This window comes from Gavialis gangeticus, unplaced genomic scaffold, assembly GCF_001723915.1.
Source record: "Gavialis gangeticus isolate Ggan-Ray unplaced genomic scaffold, GavGan_comp1, whole genome shotgun sequence".
NCBI classification, from domain to species: domain Eukaryota; kingdom Metazoa; phylum Chordata; order Crocodylia; family Gavialidae; genus Gavialis; species Gavialis gangeticus.
The window spans coordinates 72,411,098-72,428,742 of record NW_017729025.1 but is presented as its reverse complement, the minus strand read 5'-3'; the positions used below and the strand labels follow the sequence as shown (position 1 = coordinate 72,428,742).

Below are 17,645 nucleotides of genomic sequence, written 5' to 3'. Positions count from 1 at the left end.
AATGAAAGAAAAAGTAAAAAAAAAAAAAAAAAAAGCTTATTTACATACAATTATGATCAGATAATTTGATATATTTTTAAAAATATAAACTCTTTGTACTGTTTTTTTTATTTAGTCCATTATTTATTGATATTCCATAATTAAGTGGATTTGAAAGAGGAAATAGTAGTGGCTTTTGGTCTACTATATCCTGGTATTGCAGGAAATGTGAAGGTGCTTTTGAAAGTAAGCAAGTTACTGAGACCTGAAGTCTTTGGAAAAGGGAACAAGTTATGATAGCTATTAAGTAGGTTGGAGATGGAGCTGAGCCTCTCAGACCTGTGCAGGAGAGCACAGGGAGAGTTGTTTCAGTGGAGTGAAAAAGGCAGACTCTGGTTTGCTGGAGATTTAGCACCTGAAGCAGTATTAGTAGACAGTTCAGTTGGAGGAGGAGTTACCGTCACATGTTTCTTTTCTTTCACATGTTTGGGAAACCAGCTTGCTTGAAAGAAACCAAATGAACAAGAGGGAGAAAAACAATGAGGCATATGAGGAAGAATAGAGATGAAGAAAATTCAGTGTCAGCCAGATGAATAATTGGCAGGGATGTCAAGTCAAATGTTTTCAGTGTTTACTTTGGAACAATTAGATGGAGGAGGTCTTATAGATTAAAAGGGAAACTACAATTTTGGATACTGACATAAGTTTAATTAAAGGAAACCAAAGAAAAGTAAAGCCACTAGTCTTGTTTAGTGGTGTCTGGGTAGTGCCACTGTGTAGAGACTAGTGTTTTCTTGCCTTTGTAGCCTGCTACATCTCAAAATAGCATTTGCTTATTTTACGTTAAAGTTAGTATGCCTAAAACAATTGTATAAGAATATATATTTGCAAGATAATGTCTAACTAGTTCATAAATGCTATAAGGTGCCTTTTCTCTTAATGCTTTATAACAGGAAGTGGATTTGATCAGGGGACAGGTGCAGCAGCTCATCTCGTTGCCAATGTGGATGGGATTACAGCCTGTAAGTACATCATCGTAAAAATGATAAAATTGCCTTCCCATCAGCATACCAGGCCAGGTGGGGAGCTGCTCAAGCCTGCATGCCCCCATGATGAGCACAGGTTCCTCAGGCAGGGGCATACAGGCAGTGAATAGTGGCTTTGTCCCGGCTTCACCCCGTGCTGTCACCACCGCAAGAGCTCGGCCCCAAAGCAGCTCTCCACCTGGTGACATGTTCGGCCTGCACTGTTCCTGGCTGGTCTCCATGGGGACCCCAGGATCATGGGGGTTGTGCCAGCCTGGGGCACAGCCCCAGATCTGCAGCTGCACATTGTGATGGCCCTGTGCTGTCACACATCTGCATTTCCGGGGTCTCCGTGGAGACTGGCTGGGAGCTGGGGCTGCTGGCAAATGGAGTCGGGCTGCTGGCCATATCCACCATTTTGCCCACCCCTGTTGTAGGAGGTGTCATATATTTAAGGTTGCTTAGAACTTTCCATTTTTTAGACCTAATTTTCAGTTGTTTATAACCTTTAAATTCTAACCATTTGGGATGAGTTGTTCTTTGCTGGTTGTCTACAGATGCCTCGTGCTGATTTTGTTTGTTTGTTTGATTTGGCAAAACATTTAATGGTTTGTCAGAAAAGGTTTGCGTTCTAATTGCATTTCATTGACAAGCTGTAGTATTTCTATACTTCAGAACAGAAACTTGAAATTTAGCAATGTTGGGGCCATTACATGAGTGATATGCTTTTTTCTATTTCTGTAACAAGTCCACCAAATCTGACAAAGTTCAAATCTGAAAATCCCAGTTGACATGTATTCAATATGGCTTTTAAGGAGGCAGCTAAATTCCGTGAAGACTCTATCTATAATACATGTTCCAGACTTACATTATAGGTGTTGAACAGGACTTCCCTGCAGTTGAGGGGATTTCTGTGGCATAGGAACAGGGAGCAAATTGCTCCTTTCCTGGTGCTAATTTGAATGTAGAGGGTGTCTTGAATGTCTTGGGCCTCTAGCACACATTTTAAGATGCAATTAACATGTGAATTGCATCATAAATAGTACCTGTGGTACATGTGTTGATTTATGGTGCCATGCAATGGCAAAACACTACAAAGATGTTCTATAAAAGATGAGGAACATCTTTGCAGCTCATTTATATGGCACCCCAGTTTTAATTTGTGGCATGCTCCTATTCATACTGACAGTAAGTCCTAAGATCCACTGGTGAAGTGTATACTATTTCCCTATTGTGGTCTTCACAAAGAAGACAACCACCTACTGTTAACACATGGTAAGTCAATTGGTACCTCAATTGCCAAAGGTCTTTTTGTAACCCATATTACCCAGATGTTGACTCATTTCAAAGCCATTATGTTTTCACGTGATGGAATTTGGATTTTTAAAAGTTAGCTTTTTAAAGTTAGATTTTTAAAAACCTAGGAAATTACATGAAAAAATGTGAGTTTGCAAAATTAAGTTTACTGAAGTTAGGCAATGCCAGGACTAAGGGTATCCCTGCAATTTAATTCAGCCTCTGGGAAGGTGGTGCACAAGCTCATAGTATGCTTAGGGGATCACTTTTTTTTAAATAGGTTTTTTTATTGGTTTTAGTTATTCATATGTAATATTTTGTAACTTTTACATGCATATTGAGCTTATATGTGTATTGCAAGCCAATGTTTGTTTTATACAAAACGTGGCGGTACGTATCTAGTCTACCTGGTCTACGTGTTGTTTCTAATGATTATTCTTAAGGTTAATGTTATCGATAATTTATTTTTATAAATTCTCTGTATGTTGCTTTTCCCAGAATCTATGCATTGATTAATTTACCTTAATGATGTTTCACTGTTATAATTTTGCTTGTAATGAGTGATCTATCCTGGCTTCCATTTGATTGTTTTTTCATGGTTTCCAGGAAAAACTGGTTTGCTTCAATTGCTTATTTTGAATATTTTTTAATGTAAACCATTTTTGCTGGAGACTAAGAAAATATAATGGGAAGGATTTTTTCTTAATGAAATTAAAAATCACTCTAAAAGAAGGAAAATCACTTAAAATGCAGCTTTTTGATATTTAATTAAGAAACTAAGGAATTTGTGGATTTCACTGCTGTCAAGTTTTTAATGAAGGGAATGAAAGAAAGGTGTTTTTCTTTTCATTTTCCAGTTTGTTTTTTTTAACAGATGAGTTTTTTACTTTTTTATCAATAGTGCTATGTTCTACATACTACACAAAGATGTTAATATGGTTATCTTAAAGCAGGGGTGGGCAAAATGCGGTCTGGGGGCTGGATGCAGCCTGCCAGGCCATTCTGTATGGCCCATGGGGCCCCTAAAAAAATTTAGAAAATTAATATCTATCTGCCCTGGGCTGCCTGTCATGCGGCCCTTGATGGCTTGCCCAAACTCAGTAAGGGGTCCTCTGCCCAAAATAATTGCCCTCCCTTGTCTTAAAGGGACCTAGAGGTTGTTAATTGGTGTTGCATGTCTAGGCAAGAACTATTATAACTTCTGTTGCAAGTGATATTTGTGAGTAGTCTTGGAGTCCAGTTATGTTGGCTGCTGCTCTAGGGGTTTTTGTTTTTGTTTACTTTTATTGTGTATATTTACATACTTTTTTCTTTACAGAAAGATATAATTAGATTTTTATTCCATGCAATAGAAGTGAGTTCTTTGTGGCTGAATACTATTTCAACTTTTCAGGCACGCCTGGAACAGGAATTGAAAAAGACACCAAAACTTAGAAAATTTTGGAATCTTATCAAGAAGAATGATGAGAAAATGGATGAAAAGACACGAATACAGTATGTTCTGGAAACTTTTCATGTTCACTTGAAAACATACGGTCTGTTGACTTTTGTCTGGCTTTGAAGGTGAACCTGTTTGAGTTGGATAGAAATAAAAGTAACAAATCAACATTTGATAGTGTGCTGTTTCTGGGCATAGCAGTCCAGCAGATACTAGTATTTGGCTTAATTATCATGTTGCAACCAGAAGTTAAACTATTTGGTTTAAAAAGTCCTTAAGATAAAAGACAAGTCCCTTTTTGATTTACCTTAGGGTTGTTGGTTGTAGCCATTTTGGTCTAAGGACATGGGCAGACAAGGTTCTTTGGATAGATGTGATGGTCTAATAAAAGACGTCCCGTCTACCCAAAGAACCGTGTCTGCCTATGTGATTTACCTGTAATTTTTGTTCACATGCTTTAAAATAGAAAATACAGTGGTTACAAATAATGATTTATTTAGACAAACATATACAACTAATGATCAGCCATCAGCATTGCCCAGTGCTGCTGAATCCTGTCACTGCTGGGACGTGGCAACATTTAATTTGGTAGCACCTACCCCCACAGTTCTCATGAGGCCAAACCCTTGAGCCAGAACTAATTGCCTCTCCAATCCCTGTCACCCTGACTTATGTCACTGGTACCCCTTTAATTGAGCATCCAGGATTCTTGGTTTGCTTGTGGCACATATACTGTGTGTTAGCCACCACTGCTGTAGAGCTTCTAAAAGTTTAAATTCCCTATCAGCTTCTACAGTGTCTAGGCCTTTTAGTAGGCCCTAGGTTGCCTTCGAAGAGCAAGTTAGCATGAGTCAGGCTAACAAGCAGGGTGGATTTGATTTAAATCAAAACATTTTAAATCGCTGGCCAGGAAGTTTCAATTTAATCATTGTTTTCTTTAAAAAGTGCGTTCTTGTCTGTTATCTTCTATTCATTTAAATTCTTGAAACTGTACTTTTAGAGAAAGGTAAGGGTTTGACTTTGTGTACACAAAATTGCAGAGAGACAATAGAGCTAATTGGGTAGGTAATCAGCAGGGATCCTTGTTTTTCCTGATTTAAAAAAAAAAAAATCACAAATCCTGCCCCTACGCCCCCCTGCTGCCTGCTGTGGGCTCAAGCAGGGTAGCTTCCTGCCACTGTGCACACGCCTGGGCGCAGGGGGGGCCTGCACCACCCAGATCTGTATGCAGGGTAGGTGCAGGCTGTGGGCTGAGGCTCCCGCCCTGCTTCCCTCCCCCAGAGCTCTGCTCTGCCCTGGCAATGTGCCTCCTGTGCGTGCCACTGCGTTGAGGGGAGCAAACCCATGCTGCTGCTCTCACTACAGGCCAGCACCAGGGCAGCGTGGAGCTCGCAGCAGTGAGCAGCTTCTCCGTGTGGCTCCGCTGCTCCCTGCTGCACTGGGGTTACGCCTGCCAGGTTGTGGAGGCCCTGGGGAAGGGAAGCAGTGCGGAGCTTGCAGTGGCAAGCAGCTTCTGTGTCCAGGCCCACTGTTTCCTGATGCCCTGCTTCCCTCCCCCAGGGCCTCCGCAGCCCATCAGGCACAACCTGGCATGGCAAAGAGCAGAAGAGCTGCACAGAGAAGCTGCTGGTTGCTGTGAGCTCCGCGCTGCCCTGACAATGAATGCCCTGAGTGCAGGGCTGCAGTGAGACCAGCAGTGTGGGGTTGCACCCCTCAAAGCAGTGGCATGCGCAGGTGGCTCGTCGCCAGGGCAGTGTGGAGTTCTCAGCGGCGAGGAGATCCCTGGTAGCCCCGCTGTGCCCTACAGCGCTGTGTTGTGCCCACTGCACTGTGGAGGTCCTAGGGAAGCAGGGCAGGAGCTCAAGCCTGCAGCCCTTTCCTGTGCAGTGTACAGATCTATGGGGCTGTTCCTCCTGCCCCTGGGAGTGCACATGGCAGTGGGGAGCTGGCCCTCCCCCTTCCCTGGATGAGCACCCGCAGCCCCATCCTGCTCCCCACTGATGCCCTGCAGCTGTGCATTGCGGCCCTGGGCCCAAAGCACTGCCAGGCTGGGCAGCATCCCCAGCCCTGCCCAGCTCTCTCCCTCCCTCCCTCCCTACAGGGGCCTCGGTCCCCCTCTCCCTCCCCCAATACCTGCTTGAGCTGCTCTGCAGGCTGCCTGGGGCCATGTGCATGTTTATGCACACGGTGCCCCCTGTCTCACGCCTTCCTCCTGCTCTCTGCCAGCCGGCAGGGGAGCTCATTGCAAAATCTGCGGGCAGGGCCATCCAGGGTGGGGGGGGCGGGCGGCATTTGGGGCAACTGCCCTGGGCCCTGGTCTTTGGGTGGCGCTGCGGAGTTGAGCAGAGTGGCCATGGTGAATCTGTACTGCCAGTGGACAAGCTGATTTACCCTGGGCCCTACACCTTGCTTGGGTCAGCTCTGTCCATGGGTTTCTCTGGTAAATCAAGAAATCCATGTTTGACTTTGGTAAAAGGCAAAATCTGTGGTTTACTGTTTTTCCATGGGAAACAGAAAACCTGAATCCCTGATAATCGGGTGTTTCATCTCCATATACTACTGTTAACAAGGATGTTATCTCTGGAGACAACAAACTCTCCTTATTTCTGAAGAAGAGTGTTGTGCCCGAAAGCTGCAAAGAACAATTCTTCCAACTATTTAGTTGCTCTAATAAAAGGTACTACATCTACCCTTGTCTGCGTATGATCTCTGGAGACACAAATCCACAGTTTGAGAACTGAAACTAAGCATCACAGAGATGCTTAATGGGATTTTATAGAATCTAGATTGAGCACTGAGTCCCATTGGGTAGAGTGGGTTTCATTAATCTTTTACTAATCTATAGAGGAGCCTCTGGGAAGCCCATAAGATTGGGTCCCTTAATATAGTCAGTGGCCTGTTGTGACCTATTTATAAAACTTTTCTGAAAAGGTTACATGAATATATTGTCTCAAATAGTATATAATTAGAAGTCATAATCCCTATTCCATGATGAGGCCAGGAAGGTTCTTTGAGTAGATGTCTTTTATTAGACCAACTGAATATCCATGTTGTCTTTGAGGTTTAACATATCTTTAATTAAAACTATCTTTATATGTTTATTTTTTTCAAAAGCATCTTAAAAAAAAATCAAAACATAATTAAATAAAAAAAAATCTGATTTAAATAAATCAGTGTTTTTTATTTTAAAAAATTGTTAATTTTTATTCATCCTGCTAACAAGCAAGGTTAATGGAAGTAGCATTAAATGAAGTTGTAAGTTAAGGGAAAGGTCAAGTCTAAGTTAGTTAGATCAGCTCTTGGCCACCTAGATCAGCATTAGGTCAGTTGGCTTCATCTTGACTGCAGGGTGACTTAGGTGCATCCTTTTTACCATATTTGTGTTGTAATTTTTTTATTTAGGCACTTCATATGGTTCATGTTGTGTTGAGGGGATAACATTGTGTATTGCTTTAAGACAAGTTCCTCCTGAAGTGAACTCATGTTTAGGCTGAGGTTCCCTTCAGCTGATGTAAAAAGCTCCTTGCTTCTTTAGAACTTAGTCTCAAACTTGGGTAAAGCTGTCCCTAACACTGGCCACCCATTAGTGGCTTTTAATATTTTAGAACTTAGAAATTTGGCTTTTAAGATTCTTGTATTTAGGCTAAGTATTTTATTGGACTGTATAGATGGATACAGATAGATTCCTGTTTTAAATTATTTGTGTTGTCAGTATTCAGTTTTTTCTTTTAAAGTGTTTCTTGCATTTGTTCCTTTTGGGGGACTTTGTTCATTGGAGCAGCCTTTTTGAACTTCCTTCAATACCTGGGCCACCACTGGGCTAGGGGAGGGGTGGGGCAAGGAGGTACAGGCAATGTATCAACACATTCTGTAACACCTCATTACTATTCTGGTAATTGGTGAGTCATTTATATACAGTAAGTATACAAATGTTGCCTTTGCTACCAGGTTAGTCACTTTGGCACTAAAGAAAAATGATTTTTTGCTGTGCGTTTAAAAAAAAAAAAAAAAAAAAGGATATATTATTGCTAACATAAATCACAAAGCTTTGGGAAACTTTTACAAAAATGTTGACCATAGTAAATTGGTCAGCACTGGTCCCCACACAAATTAATCAGAATATCAGTTCCAGCACTGGTGTCTGTGTGGTAGAGTGTCTGCCTACCATGTGGGAGATCAGAGTTCAAGTCCCGTCTGGGTTGAGTAGGAGTGATTGCAATGACAGGGGGATAAATTCTTATGGATAGGCATCTGACTCCAGCACTCTCCTGCCTAGGCAGGGGGTTGGACTTTATGATCTGTTGAGGTCCCTTCCGACCCTAGCTAGCATCGATGAAACTGACCTTAAGAACTGAGTTAAGATCCTGTTATGCTGGTAGTAGATGTAATATTCTTTGGTTTGAATTTTTGTAATACTAATTTTGTCTCATTTTAGGGCATACCAAGAAAGAAGATTCCTTTCACAGCTCATCCAGAAATTTCTCTCTGTGCTAAAATCAATACCTGTCTCAGGTATGTGTCCACCTTTATGGATCCATGTGATTTAATTTAAAAAACATGTTACTTTGCAAAAGTTTCTTTCCACCTTTAATTACTCAATTAAGCAAAACATTTGAGTTCATTGCCTTGGAACTTAGTGATGAATTTCAGCATGTGCTTAGGTCTCATCCCTGACTAAACCATCCAGCCAAGTGTCTGTCCAACCTGCTCTTAAGAATTTCCAGGGATGGAGATCCCACAGCTTTTCCAGGTAGTGTGTTCTAATGCTTGACCACCATCATAGTCAGAAAGTTCCTCCTAATCTCCAACCTAAATTTCCTCTCCTCCAGGTTGAGTCTCTTGCTCCTAGTCCTGCCAGAGAGAAAATCTTCTTCATTAATAATCAGTAAATCATTAATAGCCCTGCACTGTACATCCTTCAGGATGCATCTTTTTTTCTTTAAAACAAAACAAAAACATGCAAATGCCTCAAGGCTAGGTTTTTTGGGGGGGTGGGGGTGGGAAAGAGGAAAAGGCTTTTTTTGTTTCATTTTAGTTTTTTTAGACTATTCTGGCCCCCTGTTTATTTTAGTTTGTCCCCTTGTCCCTTTTTACTTTGATAGGTTTTGTTTGTTTAGATTTATAATAAGTTATACTTTCAATCTGTTTGAATGATGCTTTTCTTGTGCACCCTTTGGCACTTCATCAGGGGATATTTAAGTAAACCATGATTCCTTCCTGTATTAGCATTGTGATGTAACTTGGGACGTGTCATTTAAGGCACCCTCTGGTGATAATCTGGAGTCACCAGGGTAGATGCAGGGAGATTTCATAGGGGCTAGGAGAAGGAATCTCACTGCACCTTTTAGGCATCCATACTGTATCTGTATAGTAGTGGGTGCATTTGGTTTGTTCCTTCTGGTAACCTGGTTGCTGTGAATAGTCTTGCAGTTGATTCTCTGTCAGCCCAGGAGGCTTACAGCTTGAGAAAATTTCAAATTTCTAAACTGACTGTTTCTACAACTGCAAAGACTATATTTTTAAAAAGCATACAAATTGACATGTCACTTTTGGAATATTCAGATTTTATACTATTTGAAAGCCAAGCCCTTTAAAGTCTGAAGGCAGACCATGAACATTTTTGAGTAGTCAGATCCCTTTATAGCATCTAAAATTGCCCACCCTTAAATTAAGGTACTTAATATTACTAGTGACTTCTGAAAATCCTATTCATGGGTGTTTCACCCAAAATCTACTCTTGTTATGGGCAAATGCTTCAGATCACTGGAATATTCAGCCTGTAATCTACTGTATTAATCTGATACACAATAGTAGCTAACAAGCCTGTCAGCTCCAGGTGTTTAGTTCTTGTTGAAATATTGGAAATATGTTGACAGTTTTTAAAACCTGTGGTGAAAATGTGTAATATTGAAGAATACAGGAGTTTCTGACTTCCTTTTCTTTTCTTGTGTTTAGGTCCTGTTTCCATGGACCAAGTTCATTACTGTGAAAGATTCATTGAACTCACGATAGACTTAGAGGTAAGAAACCCATAAAACAAAATGTTTGACCTCAAGCGGTCATTATTTTTGGAATGAGCAAATACTCAATGTTTACTTTCAACTCTTTGCTTCCAGACTGTTTCAGACAGATATGGGTTAAATTTCTGTCTAGTGAACATAATTTTCTTATGTCATATTACCAAAACTAGCCCACGGTAACTTAGCAAGTGTTGCCATATCCACTGAATAGTCCTGCAGAACTTGATCTTACCTACATTATAAGTCCTGGTTTGCACTGATGCAGTTTACCTCCATTTAGAAACTGGACTGACTGAACCTGTGCAAGTAGTTGCTTGCCTGTTTGTAATTAGGAGTTCGTGCAAGTGAGACTTGCAGATGACCATCAGTAGCTGTAATAGAACTAAATTCCCAGTGTGCAGAAGAGACGGAACTTCAGCTGACCAGTTTAAAGCTGACTGTATTAGAACTGAGGCAGTAATTTTGTCAAACAATTAAAATGTTCAAAGCTCTGAATCCATAACAAAAGCTGTCCCATTAAGCCATTTCAAACAGTTCCCTGGCAGCTTTAAAATGCATAGGTAGCTCTTAAAGCCAACTGATTTGTAGTTGCCCATCATTTCTTAAATTAAATGTAGTTAGTGAAAACTCGTGGACTTGACAGCACTGTCCAAGAGACTCAAAAATTAATCTGAAGATTTCATACTTAATTAAAAGTTTCAACTTTCCGGTTATACTCACAGTGAATAAGCCTTTGGGATAGGTAATGGCTTCATGTATTAAACACTGTGATGAATTCATTAAATGATAGTGGATGTAGTGCTGAAGGAAACTGCTTCTCTTGCCAAAACTTCATGAGAACAAAAGACAGACAGATCCTACGGTGAAATGTTTGCATTGTCTAACTAAATAGAAGTTTTATAATTGACAAATTTCAGTTGATTTTAACTACTGAATATTATTTCATTTATATTATTTTAAATCATTTCAGTGTTAGTAAACATACTGATGTTTACAGGAACAAAAAATATGGGTACTTCAGTTCATACTGAGTGATAAAGGGCATACAGAAGTTAAGTGTTTCTTTAATAAACTTTGCTAGGATCCTGGTAACTAGAAACACCTACCTAATTATGAAAGCCAAACTTTTGCAAATACAGGGTGAAATTCAAAGGAGGGGAGAATATGCTAAAATGGTAGCCTGCTGAATCTTAAACCAAAGGCTTATAAACAGTAAATTTTATGTTCGTCTTGTCTGTGCTTTGGGCAGTACAGGAGAGTTAGTGTTTGGATTGGAAGTGGCACATTAGAGTCATTAGGAGAATCTGCGGCATAAGTAACATAAATAATATCACCTGCTAGTTGCTCAGCATTTAATTTTTGCCTTTGTTTTCAAAATAAACAGGTAGGGAGCCAAAGGTTTCTAAAACACTGCATGATAAAACTGCTAATACAGAGTTATGTGTTCTAGGCCTTGTTGCCCACCCGGCGCTGGTTTAATACAGTATTAGATGACTCCCATCTTGTTGTTCACTGTTACCTGTCCAGTCTTGCTAAAAGGGAAAAAGAGGGCCATCTCTTCTGCCAGGTAATCTTTAATGTTTATATTAATGAAGAGTTTCTCGATTCTCAAGTGAATGAAAATGTTTCTGTCTTTGTATTATGCAGTTGTGCCCTTTGAAAAGAGAGAAACTCTCTCTTCTGGTGTGTGTTCATTTTTAGTTGCATTGAAGTGTCTAAAGTAGCACAGTCCATTTCTTAGTTGGTTACATTCAGATAAACTTGGGTCTTGCCATCCAGAGGTGCTGCATGGAATTTTGATTCTTTTTTAAGGAAAGGTACTTTTTGGGACCAAAATCCTGCTACTTTATAATGCTGTTTTTTAGTTTATCAGCCCTCTGTATTTGTGCAGACATAAGCTACTGACAGGTGTTCATTTCTGCTGGTAAGAATTTATTCCAGGATATTTTTCAGAGCTGGAGTGTTATATATGCATTCCAGTCTCCTGGCTGGAGAGCTACAAAGGGAAATTTTCTGGCCAAGGGTTGTTAGAGCTGCTCAGTGGACCAGCTGTGCCTTTAGGGGAAGCCCATTAATTGACAGCCTACCTTCTCCTGCCTGGGAAGGGAACAAGCTGTAAAGAGGCAGCCCCTGGGTTTTAAATCACCTTTTGTCTAACCCAGGCAGGCTGGACATAGAGTGATTTAAAGTCAGAGGCACAGGAAAGCGGGGCTAGAGATAGCTTCACCAACCCTGGGTCCTGCCTCTTTGGCTTCTAAATTGCCCCAACTGGCAGTGCACACAGAATTTAAAGCCCTTGGGGAAGTGGGCAGGGTAGCATTTACAGTCTGAGGACAGGGTTAGCTTTCTCAGATCCTGTGGCTTTGTATTCCCCACCTCTGATTGGTGGCAACACCTTCCCTGTCACGGTTCCAGGTCCTGTGGGATTTGCAATACCTGCCTCTCAGCCCAGCTGGATGATGGGAATGGCATTTAAAATCCAGGGGCTGGGAACTGGGGAATTGCTGGGGCACATTCTTCCAGGTCTGGAACCCAGGCACATCTGCCTCCTGAGTGAATGTCACTAAATCATGCATCACTAAGTTTTGTGTGTCGTGTTTCAGGTTTTAGACTCTTCTCCTGCTGCGGGAGTGTGGCCCCCCGCACTTGTCCCACCAGTCACTGGTAGGATTGGGCAAGCTCCCCACAAGGCTCCCTGGTACCTTCCACCTGGATGGCTGTTAGGCAGCCAGTGATCTCCCTCCTTTCCTCTCCCTTGGAGGGAGAGAAGGAACTGTTGGATGCTTTCTGAATCGGAAAGAAGTGTTGGAAGAGGTAGAACTTCCTTGAGGAAGAACCATTTTTCTTTCACGTAAACCCCTTGAATGGATATATACTCCTTGTGCTAGGAGACAGGCTTTTCTCCCATACAGATGTAGCACCTATATGTGGCCATAGTGTTCCACATATTCCAAGAAGTTGTTGCTTATTTTCATTTCAGTTTTATTAGAGGGGTTCTTGAAATCCTACTTCAGTAATATAAAATTTGAATAGTGGCACTGTTAAAACTGCCCTCGCCAGCTTATAACCAGCAGGTAAATTCATTGTCATTTCATTGCATTTCTTATGCAACTATTTATAGATAGTACTGCTTAGTTATATAAATGAAGTTACTTTAAGATATATTTTTGCAGCTTCATCTCACTGCAACTAAGCTAAGTTTCCTGTAGGTTTATTTATGGTGCTCAAATATGGTGCATGGAAGTCTTATATTGACACCCTGCCCAGTCAGCATGTACTATTTCTCAAATCCCATGTACTGTAACTAGCTGCCTTAGTTTGCCTGTGTGTACTAATAAGCTCTGTTGAGAGGAAGAGGTTACTGGTGTGCACTCAGTATTATCCTAACATTACTACATTTTCTGGTTCATGAAATACTGTGCATGGAGCAGGTGTGGTTTGCTAGTACAGCATTGTCTTTATTATAATTGAACAGCACAGATGTAATCTGTGCAGCTGGTCTCTGCTTTAGCTTCTATATGAATGTCTTTGATAACCATTGCTTTTTAATTGTTATTAATTCAGTCTCTCTTGAAGGAGATGGCTACCTTAAGGCATGTGATTGTATCCTGCTTGTTAACATGTTTGAATGTTTCTGAGATGTATTTTTCCAGGGTGGGCTTGGTTTAAATCAGATCAATTTAAATCACTGGTCAGGAAACCTTGACTTAATCCTTGGTTTCTACAAAAAGTGCATTATCTCTGGAGACAAGTCCACAGTTTGAGAACTGAAACTAAGCATCACAGAGATGCTTAGTAGGATCTTCTAGACCAGGGGTGGGCAATAATTTTGGGCAGAGGGCCACTTACTGAGTTTTGACAAGCCATTGAGGACCACATGACAGGCAGTCCAGGGCAGGTAAATATTAATTTACTAAATTTTTTAGGGGCCCCGCAGGCTGGATAGAATGGCTTGGCCGGCCACATCGAGTCCCCGGGCCGCATTTTGCGCACCCCTGTTCTAGACTGAGCACTGAGTTCCATTGGGCAGAATGGGTTTCTTTCATCTTTACTAATCTATAGAGGAGCCTTGGGGAAGCCCATAAGATTGGGCCCCTAATATAGTCCATGGCCTGTTGTGATTTTTAAAGTATCTTAACAAAAGAATCAGAACATGATTAAATTTAAAAAATCTGATTTTAAATTTAAAAATCAATTTTTTGTTTGGGTTTTTTTTAAATCATTGATTTTTATCTACCCTGAATTGTCCTTCTTAAAATGATACTGTGTAATCAAATAGTACTTGAATAATTAATTCTTTATACAAGTATATCCTTTGTCTAAGGATTCATCTGAATAGCATTCAGTTTAATATGCCTGTGGACAGAAGGATAACATCTCCATATGGAGATCTATAATTAAATTGTACAACTCTGCATATGTTTGAACAGGTAGATGTTCTGGGTTATGCTGTGATTGCCTTAAAATGTAGTAAAGCTGTTAGATTAAATAATTTTCAAGTTATTTTTGACATTGCTAATCAGTCCGTTCAAGTGTTTTGTTGTTTTGCTTTAATGTCCACCTATATCTTGCTAAAAATGCATCTTCCAAGGTGTTTACATTTGTGAAGTTGTATTTAATCCCTTTTATTATAAGGGTCTTTTATTGCAGTTGTATACCCCATTGTCATACAATCTAAGTTGCAGTTATATACCCCATTGTCATACACATCTCTAAACTTCATGTACTTTTATTTCAGCTTTTGGATATGCTTAAATTCTATACTGGCTTTGAAATCAATGACCAGACTGGAAATGCTTTGACTGCAAATGAAATGACTACAATTCACTATGATAGAATTACTTCTCTACAGGTAGGTAAAAGCCTGAGTTTCAATTTTATTATTTAAACCTCAATTTGCAACCAAGGTTGTGATTCTGGTGTTCTTAGAAAGAAACTTCTTGGGTTTTTTTCTTGCTGTATTCAAGGAATAGTGTTTAAACTAATATTTAGTTTATATACCTTTACTCAAAGATCCTGAAGGCTTTCATTTAACACATTTCAAATTTTATGCACATAGATAGCCAGTCCGTATGTACAGATTAGTAGGTCTGTTTTTTGCTGTAAAACTACTCTTTCCAGTTTGGATCTTGTCAACTCATTAACTAACAAGGGTCAGTCACGACTATTTGGACTGAAAAGCTAGGTGCACTAGACAGTGATTATTCAATAGGTGGCACTTTCCTCAGCATAAGTGTGCTGTTAAAAGTGCTATCTTTCAGGTAGGATGTAAAACCAAGGTCCTCATTACCTGTGTTCATTTAAAGATGCCTTGATACATTTTTCATACAATTATAAATACAAATACTTTGAATGGTGTTAATTAGACCATGAAATTATTTCCCTTTAGGTGTTCACAGCAAGTCAGAACTGTAACCTCTAAGGTTCTTTGATTTTTTTTCATATCCATTTTTACTTCAAAAATCAAGAAACCTTGGTGGATGAAATCCCTAAGTTTTTTATGGTCTTGTCATATCTTGCTCAGATTTAAATTGCTATCCTTTGTGATGGTGTTTTCCAGCAGTATTGTCTAGCATTGAAATGCGTTTGGAAAAGTTGGAAAAGATGCACCTTAGTGAAGGAGGACGTAAAAACAATGAACATCTTCTTTGTGAACAGTTGGCTTTTTTTATTCCTCCTCTGGTAGTGCTTTCATATATGCAGGAAGATGCAGTTCAAGAATATTCATGTTTTGCGCCATTCTATTTTTTTACTGCTTGTCAATGTATTTTGCACTGTTATATTTGGACTTAATATATAGACAATGTTGGTTGAATATCTCACTGAATTTTGTGGGCATTTTTAGAGAGCGGCTTTTGCACATTTCCCAGAACTCTATGACTTTGCTCTCTCAAACGTGGCAGCGGTTGACACACGTGATTCGTTGTTGACGTTCTTTGGACCACTGAGGTAAAGCAACAAATTTAACTTTTCTTTTTTAAGTTTTGTCTGTCCTATCTTTTGGTTTTCCAGCCTCTGTCCTGCCCCGCCCCACCCCAGCTAGTCAGTGCCTATGCCAACCCCAGTCCCTCTCTCACTGCAGGAACCTCGATCTACTCCCCTGCCTGCCCCCACGCCCCTTCCCTTTTACCACAACAGACTAACCAGCTGGACACTACTCTACAAGCTGCCAGGCTATGTATTGGAAATCTGATTGCTTTCAGCCGATATGCCTCCTTAAAAATCGACTGTCAATATCAGCCCCAAGAATCTATCAGTACGCCTCTACTTGCCTCTGGCTGGGTGTCTTTAGGCAAATAGTTTGTATTGCTTTTACTTGGCTGGGGAGTCTGAGTCCTTGTATACACTTACTTGGGTTATGCTGAAAGAAGTTCTGACTGCAGATAGTGGCTGCCCCTGCAGAGCCTCCCAAAAGCTTACATATCCATGTGTTTCTGACTGCTCTGCAGTCCCACTGTAGCAGCTGCTTTAACTGATCACAAACGGCCCTTTGGGAAGATACCAGTTGCTGAATTGGCTGCTAAAGCCAGCAGAAGGAGCAGGAGTGTTTACATGCACTTTCTCACGGGCAGTGGCAGTAACTCCTTCAGTGTGGAAGAGATGGTATAAGCAGAAAATGGGAGTGTGGGGGGAGTTTGGTTATAGAAGACATGTACTCAAAAGTTTTTCATCAGAATGTTGTAGTGTAAATCAAGGATTCTCAGACCTAATTTATCTGTCATTTATCTGGAGGCCTTTAATCTCTTGACTACATTGGAGCTATGTGCAGTATAAACAATTATTAGTATGTAATTGTTTGAGGAAAAGTACCTGCATGTGTGTTTGCAGCATAAGGCCCCACAGCAAAACTAGGCATACCTCAAGACTTTTCTTGGGGATGAATGGTTAATAATTAGCCAAACATGAAGAATGATCTTGGTCCTAAGTTGTTGTTATATGCAGCATTAAGATCAGCAATGGAATTATTGATACCATGACAACATTTCTTGGTTGGGAGGTGGGGGAAGGGAGGGGAGATGTAAAAAAACAAACCATGTACTTGTTCCAAAAGTTAAGATGCCTAACCACTGCTATTGAATCAGTGAAATAATGATGACAATTAAAACCTTAACTAGAAAATTTGACTGTTTTTCTGTTCTTGTATCCAAAGTCTTTCTGAATGGTGCTCCCCAGCTGTCATTTTTTTAATCACTTTTATAATTGTGTAAATGCTACATTGATTTTTCATGGAAATTACAAGACTGCTTGACTAAAAAGAATTTATAAGCCATGCTAAGGCTTTTTTTCTTGGTATGTGGTTTTTATAGTTAGAGAACACAAGCCATTTAGGATGTTTTAACAGCTGTAAAAGTAAAAAATTACATAGCAACAACTTTTGTCTGTTTTTATTCTATGCAGTTCAAACACGCTCCACCAGGTGGCATCATACCTCTGCTTGTTACCAACTTTACAGGAAAGGGAAGATACAAGCTATGAAAAAGAGTTGCTGCTAGAATTGCTGGTAAACTACACCAGTGCTACTTGAATTTCTTATTTGTTTTGATTTTTTTTTTTTTTCCTCGACTGGAGTAAGATCACAAATACTGGCTGTATCTACACAAGATGCTGACTGCAGTCGTTGCTGTGCAGTCATAGTTTCTAGGGTCGGAAGGGACCTGAGCAGATCATTGAGTCCGACCCCCTGCCATGGCAGGAAAGAGTACTGGGGTCAAACAACGCCAGCAAGGTGTTCATCTAACCTCCTCTTAAACCCCCAGGGTAGGAGCCTCCACCACTTCTCTTGGAAGTTGGTTCCAGATCCTAGCCGCCCTGACTGTGAAGTAGCACCTCCTGATATCTAACCTAAACCTACCCTCTGCCAGCTTGTGACCGTTATTTCTGGTCACT

General features: G+C 40.4%; 1 protein-coding gene across 1 annotated transcript in view; it reads left to right on the top strand.

Moving 5' to 3' along the window:
• AQR (aquarius intron-binding spliceosomal factor) overlaps positions 1-17,645 on the top strand; it is a 110,168-nt gene that overhangs the window by 17,670 nt on the left and 74,853 nt on the right. The window contains exons 7-14 of the mRNA XM_019518940.1: positions 933-1,001; positions 3,694-3,794; positions 8,174-8,250; positions 9,694-9,758; positions 11,209-11,325; positions 14,497-14,610; positions 15,604-15,707; positions 17,157-17,259. Of these exons, the coding sequence (XP_019374485.1) occupies positions 933-1,001; positions 3,694-3,794; positions 8,174-8,250; positions 9,694-9,758; positions 11,209-11,325; positions 14,497-14,610; positions 15,604-15,707; positions 17,157-17,259 (750 nt within the window). The remainder of the gene's footprint in view (positions 1-932; positions 1,002-3,693; positions 3,795-8,173; positions 8,251-9,693; positions 9,759-11,208; positions 11,326-14,496; positions 14,611-15,603; positions 15,708-17,156; positions 17,260-17,645) is intronic.